The sequence below is a fragment of the Microcaecilia unicolor genome, chromosome 3 (assembly GCF_901765095.1).
Source record: "Microcaecilia unicolor chromosome 3, aMicUni1.1, whole genome shotgun sequence".
In the NCBI taxonomy this organism is placed as follows: Eukaryota; Metazoa; Chordata; class Amphibia; order Gymnophiona; family Siphonopidae; genus Microcaecilia; species Microcaecilia unicolor.
The window spans coordinates 479,730,829-479,748,944 of NC_044033.1; the positions used below are offsets into that span (position 1 = coordinate 479,730,829).

At 42.1% G+C, this 18,116-nt stretch overlaps 1 protein-coding gene across 1 annotated transcript in view; it reads right to left on the reverse strand.

Annotated features, from left to right (window-relative positions):
* Positions 1–18,116, reverse strand: part of SLC17A5 (solute carrier family 17 member 5) — a 71,253-nt gene that overhangs the window by 10,561 nt on the left and 42,576 nt on the right. Inside the window, exons 5-8 of the mRNA XM_030199043.1 lie at positions 14,730–14,816; positions 10,532–10,650; positions 7,491–7,649; positions 3,400–3,532 (exon numbers count right to left, since the gene is read on the reverse strand). Of these exons, the coding sequence (XP_030054903.1) occupies positions 3,400–3,532; positions 7,491–7,649; positions 10,532–10,650; positions 14,730–14,816 (498 nt within the window). The remainder of the gene's footprint in view (positions 1–3,399; positions 3,533–7,490; positions 7,650–10,531; positions 10,651–14,729; positions 14,817–18,116) is intronic.

Here is an 18,116-nt window from a genome sequence, read left to right on the forward strand (position 1 = left end):
TTATAGAGGGCTCCGTTCAATCATGAGTCATAAAAAAAACTCCACTCCATTGTGTAATTATAACTGACAAATACCTTCTAAAGATACAGAATAAACTCAGTGAAGCTAAATACTGAAGCCCACAATGTGGTATTTATCTTGGAAGATCAATACTGAAACGTTTGCACCATCAGTTGCCGCCAGCGTTTTTCTTGAATTGTAACGTTTACAAATCCTGACAGGGGATACTCTGTTTCACCTTTCTAGGCTGCATCAGGGGAAAATAAAGGTGAATAACTCAGCCTCCAAGAGCATAACAATTCTCCACTCAAGCAAATCCTTTTTCCACCGCCGCTTCACAAACTTCAGCACCTTTCAAAAATGGCAGAGGGCTGAATGAAGACACCAAGAACATTTAAGTATGCGTATGTCATATTACGTCAAGACGCCTTTGAATTCTGATAGGTTACAGAAAAGCTCTCCACTCTAAAGCCATGTTCAAACCCCGAGGGATGACCGTGTCTTGAGTGAATATCACCCATTATTATAATGTTGCCAAATTTCTGTAAGCATTTGTTCATCTGTCTGTTCGTTCTGTTCTTGCGGACAGTAGTACAGTCCTACCAGTATACTCTTTCCCTTCTTACATGGAATTTCTATCCACAAGAATTCCATGCTGTTGTTTCATGTAGAATATTTATTTTATTCGACTCAATTCCCTTTCTTTTTTTTTCCCAATTCTCTTTTATTGCCAATAAATACATAAATGTATACAGGAAATAATAATACATATATTTGTTGTTTTTATAATATCATAAGTCCCTTCCCCCTAGTAAAGACCCTTCCCCGTTCCTAACCCAACTGAAATAACAAAGCAAGAATTTCAAGTATGGTGACTCAATAAAACATAACTATTATGCTAATAAAAACTGTCATGTAGAAATATCCCGCCATCTCATATAAGGTGTCCATACTTTAGAAAACTGCAAAAGGTGTCCACGCTTTTTAGCTGTAAGCTTAGACATAAGACAACAATAGTCCACCTTATTAAAAACCTGTGCTACTGAAGGCACTGTAGATTGTTTCCAATGTTTTGTGACCACTATCTGGGCTGCTGTATAGATGTGAAACGAAAGATAGTGAAGTTCCTTCTTGATGCCCAGTTGCCGCACATTCAAAAGGCAAGTATCTAGTGTAAGGGCTGGGAGCACCGGGATACAGCTCAATAGTTGAGAATGGAGATTAGTCCAAAAGCTCTGGATAATAGGACATGATCACCATATGTGCCAAAAGGTACCAGATTCCCCACATTGGCGCCAACAGGCTGTAGATCCCATCTTAAAAATTCAAGACAATCTATATGGTGTAAAGTACCACTGGTATAACATCTTATAGCCATTTTCCACCAAAGGGGTAGCAACAGAAAGTCTCAACAAATATTTAAATATCTTTGTCTGTTGTGAGGGTGCATAAGTAGACGATAACATAAATTATTTATTTATTTTGGCAGGGAAGAAGAGGCTGGGATCTGTGCAGCAAAGCTTAATATATTCTGGAGATCCCTCCCTTGCCAGTACCTGATTGCAATACACAATGAGCTAATTACTATTATAATGTGCATGCAAGGCGATGCACAGCTGTTTCCGACCCCATGCACAAAAGCAGTTGCTACCTTTACTGTGGAAATTTTAACGGGAGGTCTGGCGCTGGCGGTTCTTCATTGTCACAAGTAGAAGAAGGGGAGAAACAAGGCAGGGAAGATGGAGCACAAAAAAAAAAAAAAAGATGAACACCAGCTTACACGCAGCTTCTCTGCGTGTATAAAGCCGTGCCATGATTCTTTTTTCAAATGACATTTTACTGGCAAGAAATGGGGGAGGGGGGAGGTAGGCAGTAAATGTAAAGCATAAAAGTAATGCTGACTTACCAAAAATGCAAGGAAGACAAGAGTCAAGCAGCCTCTGCTGGGAAACAGCTAGAAGCACAACAGAGAGGGGGCTAAACCACTCACTACTGGAGGGAGACACCAGAAAGTTCAGATCCAATCAGCTCATAGCTCTAGAATGATGTCATCAGGGAAGCCCTGCAGGGAGGAGGAGATGGGCATTCCAGGATGTCAGCCAGCCAATAGCAAGAAGCTGGGGGTGGAACCAAGCCCTGGTGCTAATTCCTCAGAGCCCAGAGGGAATATTCTAGGCTTTTCCCACTTTTTCCTAGCAGCGGGGAGGCAGGAAGCCCTAACACCATCAAAAAAAAAAAAAGCGCTTTTGTGCTTGCAAAAAAAAAAAAGGGGGCTACATCTACTGTTTTCATATATGCAGCTTGTCTGCATGTATGAGAGCCGTCTGTAGCATGCGCAGAGTAGCCACGTATAGCGATTGACTGTTCTGTGCATGCTTAGCTCACCGACTGGCTTCCCCCATATCGCATGCAAATAAGCTGGGTCGCAAAAGCAATGAGCATCTCATTCACATGTAAATAATCTGGGTTGCAAAAGCAACGAGCAGTTCATTCACGTGCGATTCTCTTTGTGAATCCCTCTGTGTTTCTAAACCGGTAAATTTTTACCGATTTGGAAATGCAGACAGATTCTTAATGGGACCTTTGTGCATCTGGGCCTCAGAGTCATAATAGTATTCTTAGTTTTGTTCTGCATTCCTTTAGAAATACTTATAACTTTCTGTTTGCTTTTTTTGGCAAACACACACAGAAGGTGAGCTCTCCACAGGAAAACCAACGAAAGGCAAAACACACAGTGGATCCAAAAAAAGGTCCTCTCACAATGAGTGTCTTCCTGAACAAGGTCTTTATTAACAGTAGCAGAATTGACCCGACACGTAACGTGTTTCGGCCGTGAGGCCTGCGTCAGGGGTCTAGTGTTATCTGTAGAAAAAAGTGCCTTGTAGGTCAGATGAAAAAATAGCACTAAAGCTGCTAAAAGCGATATTTGGCTATAAGAAGTACTCTATCCATGCGCTGGTGCAGCTCTCAAAAGAGTAGTAATGCAGGACCCAAGGTAAAGGTGATATAGATTTCGTTACATCTTCAGTATGGAGGACACCGCCAATCGGCCAACACTCTTCATTAACCACAGCCTCGCCCTCCTCAACAGATAACACTAGACCCCTGACGCAGGCCTCACGGCCGAAACACGTTACGTGTCGGGTCAATTCTGCTACTGTTAATAAAGACCTTGCTTTTTTTGGCAGCCACGGCACACTGAACTGAAAATTACAGTCTACTCTCCACAATGACACAGAGATCATTTCCTGGGTGACGATTACTAACTCAGAATCCAGTATACTGTACCTGTAGTTAAGATTATTCTTCTCTGTGTGTATCATTTTGTACTTGTCCACATTAAATTTCATATGCCATGTAGATGAACTATGATATCAAAATAACAATAGCTTCACATACCTATAGAGTTAAATGTCTTGCGAACAACCACTGTTGAGATGTTGAGGTGCTCTCTCATGTAGTCGGCAAGCTGACCAGTTAGAATCATACACAACCAGCAGCCAAAATATGGCAGTGCCGATAAAACTCCATTCTGTTATAAAACAAAATGAAACACTATGTAATGGTAGTTGCAGAGTGGATGTGGGAAAATAAAGCAAAATTCCAGGATGATGGAGATTCTGTGGGTGGGAGGCACACAAATTCCAGATGCCGTCATCCCGATTGTTGATACGATAAGAGATTTAGGGGTGATATTAGACTCTGACCTTATGAAGAAGCATCAAATTCAGAAAACAGTTAGAGGGGCATAATCGAACGAAAACGTCTATCTCCATGGGCGTTTATCTCCGAGAACGGGTCCGTGAAGGGGCGGACTGAACCGTATTTTGGGAAAAAATAGACGTCCATGTTTTATTCGACAATTTGTGAGCTGGGCGTTTTTGTTTTTCAGCGATAATGGAAAATGAAAGCGCCCAGCTCAAAAACGAATAAATCCAAGGCATTTGTTCGTGGGAGGGGCCAGGATTCATAGTGCACTGGTCTCCCTCACATGCCAGGACACCAACCGGGCACCCTAGGGGGCACTTTTACAAAAACAAAAAAAAAGGTAAAAGAGCTCCCAGGTGCATAGCACCCTTCCCTTGGGTGTTGAGCCCCCCAAATCCCCCTCAAAACCCACCACCCACAAGTCTACACCATTACTATAGCCCTAAGGGGTGAAGGGGGGGCACCTACATGTGGGTACAGTGGGTTTGGGGGGCGGTGTGGAGGGCTCCCATTTACCAGCACAAGTGTAACAGGTGGGGGGGGGGGATGGGCCTGGGTCTACCTGCCTGACGTCCACTGCACCCCCTAATAACTGCTCCAGTGACCTGCATACTGCTGCCAGGGAGGTGGGTATGACATTTGAGGGTGAACATAAGAAGTTGTGAAACGGCATATTTTTGTGGTGGGAGGGGGTTTGTGACCACTGGGGGAGTCAGGGGAGGTAATCCCCGACTCCCTCCAGTGGTCATCTGGTCATTTAGGGCACTTTTTGGGGCCCTATTCGTGGAAAAACAGGGTCCAGGAAAAGTGCCCTAAATTCTCGCTAAAAACGCATATTTATTTTCCATTATCGGCGAAAGGCGCCTATCTCTGATCGGCCGATAACGCCCCAGTTCCGCCTTCACCACGCCCCCATCAACTTTGTCCGCATCCGCGATGGAGTGCAGTTGAAAACGTCCAAATTCGGCTTTCCATTATACCGCTTTATTCGTTTTTGTGAGATAAACGTCTATCTCCCGATATGGGTCGCAATATAGGCGTTTTTCTTTTTCAAATATATGCTGGTTAGTCTTGTCTTTGCCAGATTAAAACCGATTAGATGGTTAAAAAATTATCTAACATAAGAACATAAGCGTTGCCATACTGGGCCAGATTGAAAATCCCACATACTCAGTATCCTGTTTCCAACAGTAGCCAATCCAGCTCACAAGTACCTGGCAAGATCCCAAAACAGTAAAACAGATTTTAAGCTGTTTATGCTAGAAATAAGCAGTGGATTTTCCCAAGACCATCTTAATAATGGCTTACGGACTTTTCTTTTAGGGAAATTATCCAAATCTTTTTTAAACCCTAAGTTAACTGCTTTTACTATATTTTCTGGCAAAATTTTAGGTTAATAGCACGGAGTACAATAATTCCGTACTTTGACTATGGTAATGGTCTGCTGATAGACACACCAAAATGCTACACAGGCACTGCAGGAAGCACAGAATGCAACAGCTCCAGTGTTAACAGGTACATCTTGTTTTTACCGTATTTCTCCTGTGTTAAGAATTTACATTGGTTACCTGTCGAACAAAGAATAAAATTCAAAATTCTACATTTGTTTTCAAAGTACTGACCAATGAGGTATCAACCACATTTCTGCTCGTTTTGAATCTTGTGCATTATTCATGTCTTGGAGGCATTAAAATGTCCATCATATCCAGGGCTTTTTTTGAGGGGGTACTTGGGGGTACTGAGTACCGGCACCTTTTCCATTGTCTGCTAAAATTGACCCATGGTCTCCAAGTTTTAATGAAAGAGTTCAGGCTCCACACAACAATTCTGCCTTATCATAGGTTCTGTTACTGGTTGCAGGGGGCCAAGCTATTGTGGGGTGGGTCCCTCAGTGATCACTCCCACCCCTGCAGGGTGGCCTGCCATTTGAGTACCGGCATCTTTTTCACTAGAAAATAAGCACTGATCATATCCCTCCTGTCATTTCTTTCCTTTAAAGGTATGTGAAACAAAAAAAAAAAAAGCTTCTTTTTTTTTGTTTCACATTATATTTGCAAGCAGAGTACTGTCTCTCCTGTTTGTCTGTTTCCTTTAACGGTATACATATTTAAGTCACAGCTTTTGGTGCTGATACTGTACAATTCAGATAACTCTTCTTTGGGATGTCTTTTATGGAAATGTACTTTCAGGCGGATTTTCCTAAAAAAATTATTCTACATCCGAGTATAGTTGAATTTCATCTAGTTACTCACAAGGGCAAAAACAGTCAACATAAAGGAATCTTATTTATGATGTTCCTCAAATGTAGTATATATTATTCAATACAGAAAATGAGAAGGGTGATATATGAAAAGTTTGCTATATTGGAGAAACAGGACAGATGTTAAGACAAGAATCAACTCACACAGGTACCGTATTAGAAAGAAATAAAAGGCGACACCTCTCCGAGACAACACTTTGCAGGGCTATAGCACTGCTGACCTTCAGAATACTAAGAGTAAACTTTAAAACAACCTTGGAATGTATGACCTTTTGAAATTAGGTTGATGAAATACTTTGACACCAACAAGATAGGAACCCAGGGCTCTGTTATGACCTATCCCATTATAACCTATAAAATGAAAGTGCTTCTGATCATTCATTTACCTCGTCATGCTTTCCACCCCACCTCCTTTCCCTGTAGACTGTTACTACAATCTTTTAATGTTTCACTTACATATTCTGATATGGTCATCTTTTGCTTATGCCCAACCTGGACAAGAAGGTTCTGGCGTTTGAAAGCTAGTCAAAAATATATTAAGGCAGTCTAATAGAAAGGTATCATCTTATGTTTGCTTTGTTTCCTTTCAACTTATTACCTCAGAAGGAAAATGAAATCCATTTTAGGGACTGTGCCAATGTAAAGTACACTAGGTGGGAGAAAGCTTGTTAGGAAGAAGACAACAAAGCATGGGCAAGTTGGTGATGGAACGAGAAAAAGAAACCCAGATGAGATTCTAGTTATATCCACAATTTTCAATGAACAATTTTCAGCACTCCTCAGTGACCTATATTGTGATTTTTCTCATCACTTTCCTCCATTTTCATCCTTCTTTATTCCCTCCTCTCCTAAGAAATAACCAAGAACTCTTGTATTCCTCTGCTGGCTCACAGCTAACAGGACGTGTCTTCCAAGACCCAGCGGCATAGCGAGGCCGGCTGACACCCGGGGCGGGTCGCCGCTGCGCACCCCCCCCCCCCGGGTGCAGTACGGCGCACCCCCCCCCCCGGAGTGCATCTTTACCACTGGCGCCCCGCCCCGCCGAGTGCACGTCGTCTCTGGGAGCTGCGTCGGCTCCGTTGGTTCCCTGCTTTCTCTGCCCCAGAGCAGGAAGTAACCTGTTCCGGGGCAAAGAAAGCAGGTAACCAGCGGCGCTGACACCCCCCCCCAGCGCGTGCACCCGGGGCAGACCGCCCCACGCCCCCCCCCTTCCTACGCCACTGCCAAGACCTAGCCCTCAGTGTGGCTCAAGAGCAAGGACTAATGCTGCTGCAGCTGTTGCTACTTTTCTGAGGTTCAAGTGCTCCAGCACGAGCCTCTTGTGCTATCTATTTATTCTTCATTTTAAGGAGATTGCAGAAATCCTATATTTTGCTATGAAATGCAACTCAATTTAAAAACAATTATTTTACTTCTTACTTTATTTACATGATTCTAGCATTGTTTCGGAAGTATTTCTTAATGCCATCAATGCAAAGCAAAGAATTAATTTTAAAAAGTCATTGGATTTTCTTGCACTTACCTCTTGTGCATTAAATTGCAGGATGTCCTTCATATATGTAGGCAACAGTGTAAGCAAAGTGTAGAAAGTCCAGTTGTAAGAAAAATGTGCTACAATAATAGCCCAAAGGGGCATGGACTTGATCATGGCTCCACAAGGAACAGATTTCTCCGATGACAGCTTAAAAAGAATGACAGACAATACTGTCTTAATGAATGGATAAACACTGGGAATGTCTATTATGGGGTTAGCAAAACCTGTGTGTGATTAAAACACTGTCAAAGTGTACCAGTTAAGCTCATCAGAAGAACCTGGAGGAGTAGCCTAGTGATTAGTGCAGTGGACTTTGATCCTGGGGAACTGGGTTCTATTCCCACTGCAGCTCCTTGTGACTCTGGGCAAGTCACTTATTCCTCCGTTGCCCCAGGCGCAAATAAGTACCTGTATATACTATATAAACCGCTTTGAATGTGGTTGCAAAAACCACAGAAAGGCAGTATATCAAGTCACATTTCCCTTTCCCCTTAAGAGCTGCAATTGGAGATTAATAGAATTACTATAAAGCACTGCAAGCATGGGGGTGTGGGGGCCTTACACTCATGTTGAGAATGTTACCATGCTGCAATGTACACACACACACACACACACACACAGACACAGACACAGACACACACACACACACACATTTCTCGGTGCCTGTCATAATACTAGGAGACATCAACATGCACCTAGAAAAACAAACCAATGGAACTTCACAACTAGCATACTTGCATACAGATTTGCAACAAACAAAAACCACATACTAGAAAACCACAAATGGGAAGAGGTACCATAGTCAGACCACAGCAAGCTCACATTTACACTACAATGGTAAGAAAACAGCAAGAGCAAAGAACCAAGGAAACAAATCACATTCACACAGAAACATATCACTCAAAGACATTCACTTCATAAAGAAACTGGGATGAAATAAGCAAAAACACACTAAACAAAACACCACCACTTAAAATGAAAACAAGGAGCCAAAAAAAAACCACATTCCTGGTTTAATGATGAACTACTACAAATGAAAAAAAAAAACTATGCAGGAAACTAGAAAGAAAATGGGCCAAAACCAAGACTGACATGAACAAAACCATGTGGAGGAAAGCTATAAGAACATACATACGTGACATAAATAGATTTTGCTCACCTTTTTCAGTAGTAGCTCAACATGAGTTACATTCAGGTACTCTGGCTATTTCTCTGTCCCAGGAGGGCTCACAATCTAAGTTTGTACCTGAGGCAATGGAGGGTTAAGTGACTTGCCCAAGATCACAAGGAGCAGCAGTGGGATTTGAACCGGCCACCTCTGGATTGCAAGACCTGTGCTCTAACCACTAGGCCACTCCTCCAATGTTCATCATGGAGGCCAGGGGGAAAAAAAAAAAAAAAGAGAGTTGCAGGTCCTGTATGCTTGCAGCAAAAAGAAGAAACAGACATTAAATCCTCATAAAAGAACAAACCCTTCTACGCTTCCTCACACTTGGTGTTAAAGCATTAAGCTCAGCCTTTAAGTTCTTTGCGTACTTTTCTGCATCTGTGAATAATAGCTAATGGCTATACCCAGTGGTGTAGCCAGAACTGAGCATTTGGTAGGGCAAATAGTATGGATGAGCACTAAACAAAGGTGACTTGCTATACTGCCTTTCTGTGGTTTTTGCAACTACATTCAAAGCGGTTTACATAGTATATACAGGTACTTATTTGTACCTGGGGCAATGAAGGGTTAAGTGACTTGCCCAGAGTCACAAGAAGCTGCAGTGGGAATTGAACCCTTGTTGTGACTGATTCCTCTGTGTACCTACAAGGGTTCCTGTTCTTCTGTTTTCTTGTTGAGCACTAAGCAAGCCATTTCCTCTGCCTCCTTTTTCCTCTTTCCACTCGCCTTCAACAAAATAAAATTAATAGTACCTTAGCTGGCAGGGATCCTCAAGCCCTGCCAGCTGAAGAATCTGGAGCTGTGCTCAGTCAGTAAACCACGGCACTCAGTAGCAGCATGTTGAGACTGGCTTCTACAGCATGCTCAGTTCTTGCGCATGAACTGGGTATACATGAGAACCAGGCAGGCTTGTAATTCCCGTGTCAGTGGCTCACAGAGCTACCGCTGAGTGCTGTAGTTTAGCAACCGAGCAGAGCTCTAAATTTCTTCAGCTTGTGGGGCTTGGGGATCCCTGTCAGCTATATGATTGATGGGCCTGAGGACAAAGTGGATTGGCCCAGGCCAACCAGTGGCTGTGCTCTTGCAATAGATTCATTACCACTGTTTTAAATATACTGTATGCTGGTATATAAGGCAAGGTTTTGAATAGGGTTAACTCCTGTGCAAAACTCTTTTTATGCATCAGTGTACCCACAAAATTGTGCACTAATGCCAAGATAATGCTGTACAAAACCTTGCACACTCTATTGCATTGACCCCTTGAAGTCTTGACCCCTACAATCATAGCCTGAGCAAAGAAATCAGGCAACATGCAATATGAAGAGTAAAACTGCAGCATGCTCACTAGTGGAGGAGTGGCCTAGTGGTTAGAACTGGTCTTGCAATCCAGAGATGGCCGGTTCAAATCCCACTGCTGCTCCTTGTGATCTTGGGCAAGTCACTTAACCCTCCGGTGCCTCAGGTACAAACTTAGATTGTGAGCCCTCCTGGGACAGAGAAATATCCAGTGTACCTGAATGTAACTCACCTTCAGCTACTACTGAAAAAGGTGTGAGCAAAATCTAAATAAATAAATAAAATAATCTGTATAGTCTGCTGGGAGCTTCATATAAAGCATTAACCCCTTAAGCTCACGCCCTTCACACACACTGGTTCTAGATGCTAAGCTGAAAGAAAGTGGAGAAAATCACGTGCATTTAGGTAAGACTGAATGTTAACCACTTGGAAAACTGCAAGCTGTAGTTTTTTTCTATAACATTTGAATATCATTATTTTGAGAACTGGAAATGGTGCATTTGAACTGTTGTCGTTCTGACCAGGATATTTATGACAATGCCCAATACTAAAAAATTCTACATACTTGATTTCGAAGAGACGAAAGAATATAATCTTTTTCTGAAGGTGAGATTGTTCTGTGAGTTTCAGGGGTATCGCTAACGATCCAGCACCATAAGATGAACCATACTATTCCAAGTGCACCTTGAAAAAACAATCGAGACAATTGCTGCATGTTCACCAAAGGAGACTAGTATATTCCTGCTATAAACACATTTCACAAACACAGGTTTGATTAATTGTTTATCAAAAAATTGTCCTTGCCCTAGGTAAGATGTCCGAGAATGAAGCCTGCGATACATCTCTCCCATTAGACACGGCTGGTTGCTAGTAATAAAAACAATCCTCCATGGATGAAAAAGCAAAAATGAGGAACAATGGAGGTGATATAAAGCAAAGTTGAACACCAAAGATGCTAAATAATCCTTTATTATTGATCTTCACTAGACTCGACACAAGTCATGTTTCGGCTAAGTGGCCTGCATCAGGCATCCAAAGAAGGTTTTAACATTGTAAGGATTATGAGGCTGTCCTACCCTGGTTAGGCCCCTAGAGGGCGCTGATCCCCCTAAAATGTCCAGGGAGAAGGGCTAGGTGAGTCAAAGGGGAGGTATAGCTGGAGCTCGCTAGGACCGGGGAGAGTCCTGGAGGTGGAAACAGGTGCAGCCGGTTATGGGCTGGGTCCTGTTTGGGTCATTATCCACTTAATACCCCACTGAAGTGTGAGGGGAGAAGGAGGGGCTAGCAGCTGAAGAAGAGAGCTGGTGGCTGGAGCTGGAGATCCCCATGTGAAGTACTGGCTGAGCCCTTTTGACTTGTGGTGAACTGGGTGCAAGGCAGGGAAGCTGGCTGGGGTAAGAAGGCCCTAGAGTGCCAGGATAAGAACTATGGGTTCAGAGAGCTACTGTGTGTCCCAGATGCCAAGGCTGTGTTTAGAACAGTGAAGAGGTACTGTGTGTCCCAGAGTTAATATTGAGAAGAGACTGGGTGTCCTGGACTGAGCTAGTACTGAGCCCAAATGCCAGTGGGAAAGGGCTCAGGGGGAAGAAATAAAGGGACATTGGACTGTGCAAGAAGAAATGTTTAAACTGGAAGATTGCACTGAGAGGAAGAAATGAAATAGTTAAGCTGGAAGAACTGTTGAGCTTGTGGAAGTGTTTTAAGCTAAGAGAGGTGTGCCCCATGGGCTGAAATAAAGAGTTGTATGGAAGAAATCCTGTTGATAAGACCTGACTCTGTTTGCTTTTTTTGAGAACCAGGTCACCCCGAGTAAGAAGGGGTAGGATCTGAATTTGCATAAAATCTGCATACTAGGAACCAGCTCACCCTGAGTGAAAGAGGGACCTGGGAGCCTGAGGTGAGAGCTCCATCCTCACAATTCTTCACAATTAACCTCATTATGTTTACAACATAGAACAGAGCGATTTGGTGACTCCAAAATGACTAATGTAAATAAATCACGAAGCCACAAATCCAAGCGCTATGCTCAACTGTAACTCTGGCAAAAACACACTTGTTACAAAAGAAACTTGTGTATCATTCCAATTATTAAAGATCCAGCAGCATCGTCATGATACTAGCGCTCTTGATTCTGTGAACTACTGGATCTTTGTCTCACCTCAACTGTTTCTCGTGGTTGAAAACCTCTGCTCTAGGGTATACATATTCAGATCTTCCGGTCTCTTCTCATATGTCTTTTGGCGCAAGCGCCATACTATTTTTTCCACCCTCCGCAGAACCAGTAGAAATTTAGTCTTCTCTTTTAACTTGAGTTTATGGTTGAGAATCCACACTTCAATGGTATCAACACAACATTTTAGTTCATTTAAAGGCATATTTTTGAAGCACTTAGACTTACAAAGGTACTTGGAGGGGCATTTTTGATATGACGTCTAACTCCAACTTTGGACATTTTATAAAAACCGTCCAAAATCTGAATAGGAAAGAAGGTAATTTTCAAAAAGAAAAACGTCTTTTTTTCAAAAATACTGTTTTCGAACAAGGTTATGTGCTTTGGACATTTTGCTTTTTGGTTTATTTTTGAAAAAAAAAAAATGGATAACTGCAAAATGTAGAAAATCAAGCCATTGGGATGTAGGAGAAGCCAGCATTTTTAGCAGACTGGTCCCCCCTTGACATCCCAGGAGAGCAATGGAGCACCCTAGAGGCACTTCTATGCATTTCATAAAAATGCTCCCAGGTACACACCTCACCTTTGCTTCATTATCTTGTCCTCTGAGCTCTCTGAAAACCACCCAAAACCTACTGCCCCCCACTGTACAGCACTACAATAGTCCTTATGGGTGAAGCGGGCACCTATATGTGGATACAGTAGGTTTTTGGTGACTTTGGGAGGGGGGTGTCACAGTTTCTACCACAAGTGTGACAGGTAGAGGAAGATAGAGACCTGGGTCCCGCACGCCATAGTGTACTGCACCAACCACTACTCTAGGGACCTGCATGCTGCTCTAATAGACCTGGCTATAACATCTGACGCTGTCCTAGAGGCTGGTCATATTTTTCTTCACATTTTTTTTTTTGGGGGGTGGGAGGTGGTCAGTGACCACTGGTGGGGTATTAGGGGAGGGGGTCATCCCCGATTCCCTCCAGTGGTCATCTGGTCATTTAGGGCACTTATTTTTTTACTTATTCATTATAAAAACAGGTCTAGCTCAAAATGCCTTAGTTTTGTTTTGTTCCATTATGGCTGAAAAATGTCTAAGTCTTAGGAACGCCGCAAATCCCACCCTTAACGCGCCCCCGACACACCCCCTTGAGAATTGGATGCACTGCAGACGAACAGCATAGAAAAACATCTAAAAAATAGGTTTCGAAAATACTGATTTGGATGTTTTTGTGAGAAACACGTCCAAATGCTGCTTTATGCCACTTTTAAAACGTTTTTTTTCTTTCGAAAATGAGCTCTGTGGAGGGGCATAATCAAAAGGGGCGCCCAGGTTTTCCAGAGGACGTCCTTGCAGGACGTCCCAGCGAAGGGCCGGGAAACCTGTATTATTGAAACAAAATGGGCGGCCATTTTTCACTTCGATAATACGGTCGGGGACGCCCAAATCGCGAAATTTAGGTTGACCTTAGAGATGGTCGTTCCTGATTTTCGGCGATAATGGAAACAGAGGACGCCCATCTCAGAAACGACCAAATCCAAGTTCTTTGGTCGTGGGAGGAGCCACCATTCGTAGTGCACTGGTCACCCTCACATGCCAGGACACCAACTGGGCACCCTAGGGGGCACTGCAGTGGACTTCAGAAATTGCTCCCAGGTGCATAGCTCCCTTACCTTCGGTGCTGAGTCCCCCAAAACCCACAACTGTACACCACTACCATAGCCCTTATGGGTGAAGGGGGGCACCTACATGTGGGTACAGTGGGTTTCTGGTGGGTTTTGAAGGGCTCACATTTACCACCACAAGTATAACAGTTGGGGGGGGGGGATGGGTGTGGGTCTGCCTGCCTGAAGAGCACTGCACCCACTAAAACTGTTCCAGGGACCTGCATACTGCTGTCATGGAGCTGGGTATGATATTTCAGGCTGGCATAGAGGCTGGAAAAAATATTTAAAACAAATTTTTTTGAGGGTGGGAGGGGGTTAGTGCAAGTGTACAGCGCTGCATATGTCTTGTAGCGCTATAGAAATGATAAGTAGAAGTAGGTCATCCCCGATTCTCTCCGGTGGTCATCTGGTTATTTAGGGCACATTTTTGTGGCTTGGCCGTAAGAAAAAATGGACCAGGTAAAGTCGTCCAAATGTTCGCCATTATGGATCGAGGACGCCCATGTGTTAGGCACGCCCCAGTCCCGCCTTCACTACACCTCCGACACGCCCCCGTGAACTTTGGTTGTCCCCTTGACGGAAAGCAGTCGAGAATCCCAAAATCGGCTTTCGATTATGCCGATTTGGGTGACCCTGTGAGAAGGATGCCCATCTCTTTCAAAAATAAGCCTGATAGTAACCTATGGAATCTTGTAAGTCTGTGCTTTGAAAATGTGCCCCTTTGTGTCTCAACCGAACCACGACTAACTGGAAGCATTACGGTGATATTGTCTGCATATATCAAAGATCTAAAACCTAGTTTATCCAATTGAAAGCTAAACAACTGCCTTCTTAATGTTTTACATCTAACTTGCCAGTGCTTATTTTCTTTCCTACTGGACTTGATTTCAGGGTGCAAAAGAGTAGAATATTAGACTTAGAACCAGCTTACCAAATATGTAGAATACATAACTCCAGTCCATATAGTAGCAAATTAAACCAGACACTGGGAGGGAGACAACTGTTCCTAGCTGAGCACCTGGGAAAATAGAAATGAGAGAAACTCATTTTGTTATTTCATCTGGAAAAGGGGTAGTGTTGGCCATAACACAGAAGAAACATGAGACTCAGCAGGTCTGGTTTTTAGTGTCTAAGAGTTTAACGGTGCCCAACATTCTGTCTCCAGAAGTGCGTCATGCCAAAAGCACACAGCAAATAAAATAATGGGAAAGTCCATTCCGTGGTGCTCACTCCAAGAAGTGGAGACATCCAAGTTTATATCCCCCTAATTCTATACAGTTGAGCGCACAATTTTATGCTTATCACTCAAAGTTGCATAAGGAGGTTATAGAATACTCTGTTACGTGCGTAACTTAATAAAATAATTAGCGGCTAATTGTCATTAACTACTAATTACTGCTATAATTGGTGTTAATTGATTCTAATTGGAACTAATTATGTGTGTAACTGCCCTTAGTATATAAAAAGTCGGAGAGTAACCAAGGATACCAGAAACTGGAGGATGTGGGGCGTTTGAGTTCTCCGCTTGCTGGCGGATCTTCTCTCACATAACTGCCCTTAGTCAGGATTCTGCAAATTGTGTGCGCAAAATCCATAACGTACAACTGCTAGGGAGTGTGGACCTGGGAGAGGCATGGGCAGGTCAAGGGCTTACCTAGTATTCTAACACTCATGTGCCTAAGTGCTAACTGTTATGCATCTAACTGCCTACAGTTAGGTGTGAGCATTTATGCCAGCTGTTGAGCTGGCAGAGATGCTTGTTCCTAAAGTTAGGCGTGTTACTGTGGACTTATGCTGGTATTCTATAACGGCAGTTATGCTCGTAACTGCTTTTCGAGAATGGGCACTTAGGAAGAAATTCAGTAAATGGCCCTCAAAATTCCACACGCCCCAAAAATTGGCACTAGGCATGATTCCATAAAGGACGCATGCACTTTATAGAATGGTGCTTGGGCATGAGACTTACGCCTGCTAAAAGCAGGTGTAAATGCTGGCGCCTAACTTAGGCACAGATTGAACTAATTCTATAATCCTGTGTGCAACTTTTGGGAACGCCTCTGACACACCCCCTCTTCAGATATGCACTCTCTTTATAGAACAGCGCACAGCAAGATGCACGTGCAACTGCCAATCAAAGCCAATTAACTGCAATAATTGGCTGTTAGTGCCCAATTATTGCTAGTTTGAGGGCTCGTTAATCTTCAGCGCACACACAAAATTCAGCATGCAGCTTTGGTGTGATTTATACAATTTTGGGGTTAATGTGCACCTTTCTCTTGCACCTAGCCTTAGGTGATCTTTTGAGAATTGTCCCCTGTATGTACACTGTTTCAATAACTTTTGGGCTTGCAGGCGGTATTTATTTATTGGTTCAAAAAAGCAACAAGGCAAATAATCCACAAGATCCAATGTGTATCTGGGTTTTAAAAAAGGTTTGGCAAATTCCTGGAGGAAAAGTTCATAGTCTGCTATTGAGACAGACACGGGAAGCAACTGCTTGGCTTGGGATTTGAAGTATAGAGTGTTGCCACAATTTGGGTTTCTGCCAGGTACTTGTGACCTGGCTTGGGCACTGTTTGGAAAACAGGATACTGGGCTAGATGAACCTTTGGGGTCTGACCCAGTATGGCTACTCTTATGTTATGTTCTTCAAAGTTTATTTACTAAAAAACAGAACATAAAAATATGCCCAACCCTGGCAGTGTTTGGCCCATGCAAGGGCAGCATCGAGGCAATCCAAACAACTGGTAACAAAATTAAACGAGCAAATGTTATTTCAAATAATAAAACATATAGAAAACTTAAATGCAAATAAGACTAATAATAAAACATAAATAATTCTCATCAATAAAACAAATGATATTATTTAAAAGCTAAACCAAAACATGTAGATAAAATCTAAAAATATCCATTAAACGGCAAAGGGACAAAATTTACAAAATAACATTGTATAAATGTAATCTAAAAATATCCATTAAATTTTATTTTTGTTACATTTGTACCCCGCTCATGGCAGGCTCAATGCGGCTTACATGGGGCAATGGAGGGTTAAGTGACTTGCCCAGAGTCACAAGGAGCTGCCTGTGCCTGAAGTGGGAATCGAACTCAGTTCCTCAGTTCCCCAGGACCAAAGTCCACCACCCTAACCACTAGGCCACTCCTAGGCAAAGGGACAAAATTTACAAAATAACATTGTATAAATGTAGAGGTGAAAAAAGGGTCACCTACCAAGATGGTGGTGTATAATAAAATCTCACCAGCCTGGTTCTGTACACTAAAAAAAAAAAAAAAAAAAAAAAAATCAATAAAAATATACCAATTACAGACTGGTCATCAAATGATGCAGCTCTTACATGGGTGAAATACGGCCAGTGCTGAGCATGTTTTTATGTTCAGTTTTTTAGCAAATAAACTGCTATTTTATCTACCACATTGGATCTTGTGGATCATCTGCCTTGTTGTTTTTTTCAGACCATTATTGTTGGGTATATTAGGACCTTCACTGAAAGGTATAATGTCATTTTTATCTTGGGAGGATGATTTAAGTTTCAATGAGGAACATCCTAATAGTCTACTCCCTCCTGAACTTTTTTTTTTTTTTTAAGTAACTGAAGTTATGAAAGACTATTTACAACAGTGGGAGGAAGAAGTAAAACCGAGTAAACCTTTTATAAGAATAGAACTACATGAATCTCTCTATACATGAATCAGGTATAAAAAGATTCCTAGAAGGTTATGTGTATATAAATCACCAACTATGCTTACAGATGATACTATTTTTATGTCACAGTGGGAAGCGATTTTGAATACACATTCTTTAGGATTTAATAATTTTATTAGCAAGAATCTATAAAGAAAAAGAACAAAAAGTACAAGAAGAATTAAATAAGGAACTAGCTTTTCTAAAAGAAAATAATAGATGTTTTGACTTGCTGTATGAAGATCATAAAAAAAGTTGATCAATTTGAACATGATCTTAGATTGAATAAATATGAAAAATTCAGAAGGGATGATTAGGACTATAAAAATGGAAATGTATATCCCTGGCATAAGAATAAGAATCACAATAGAAGAACCTACACAAGTATGAGAAGAGACAATAATATAACAAGTCAATCAGTGCTGATAATTGCCACTTAATTATTGATACTAATTGGAATTAGAATTTATGTACAGAACTGTCTAAGCATATTCTTTTACATGATTTGTATAAATTCTAAGTCACATAGTTCAAAATGGGGCATTTCTAAAATCTCTGTGCATGATTATAGAATACACCCAGTCTGCGCCAAATTAGGCATCAGGATTTACACCAACT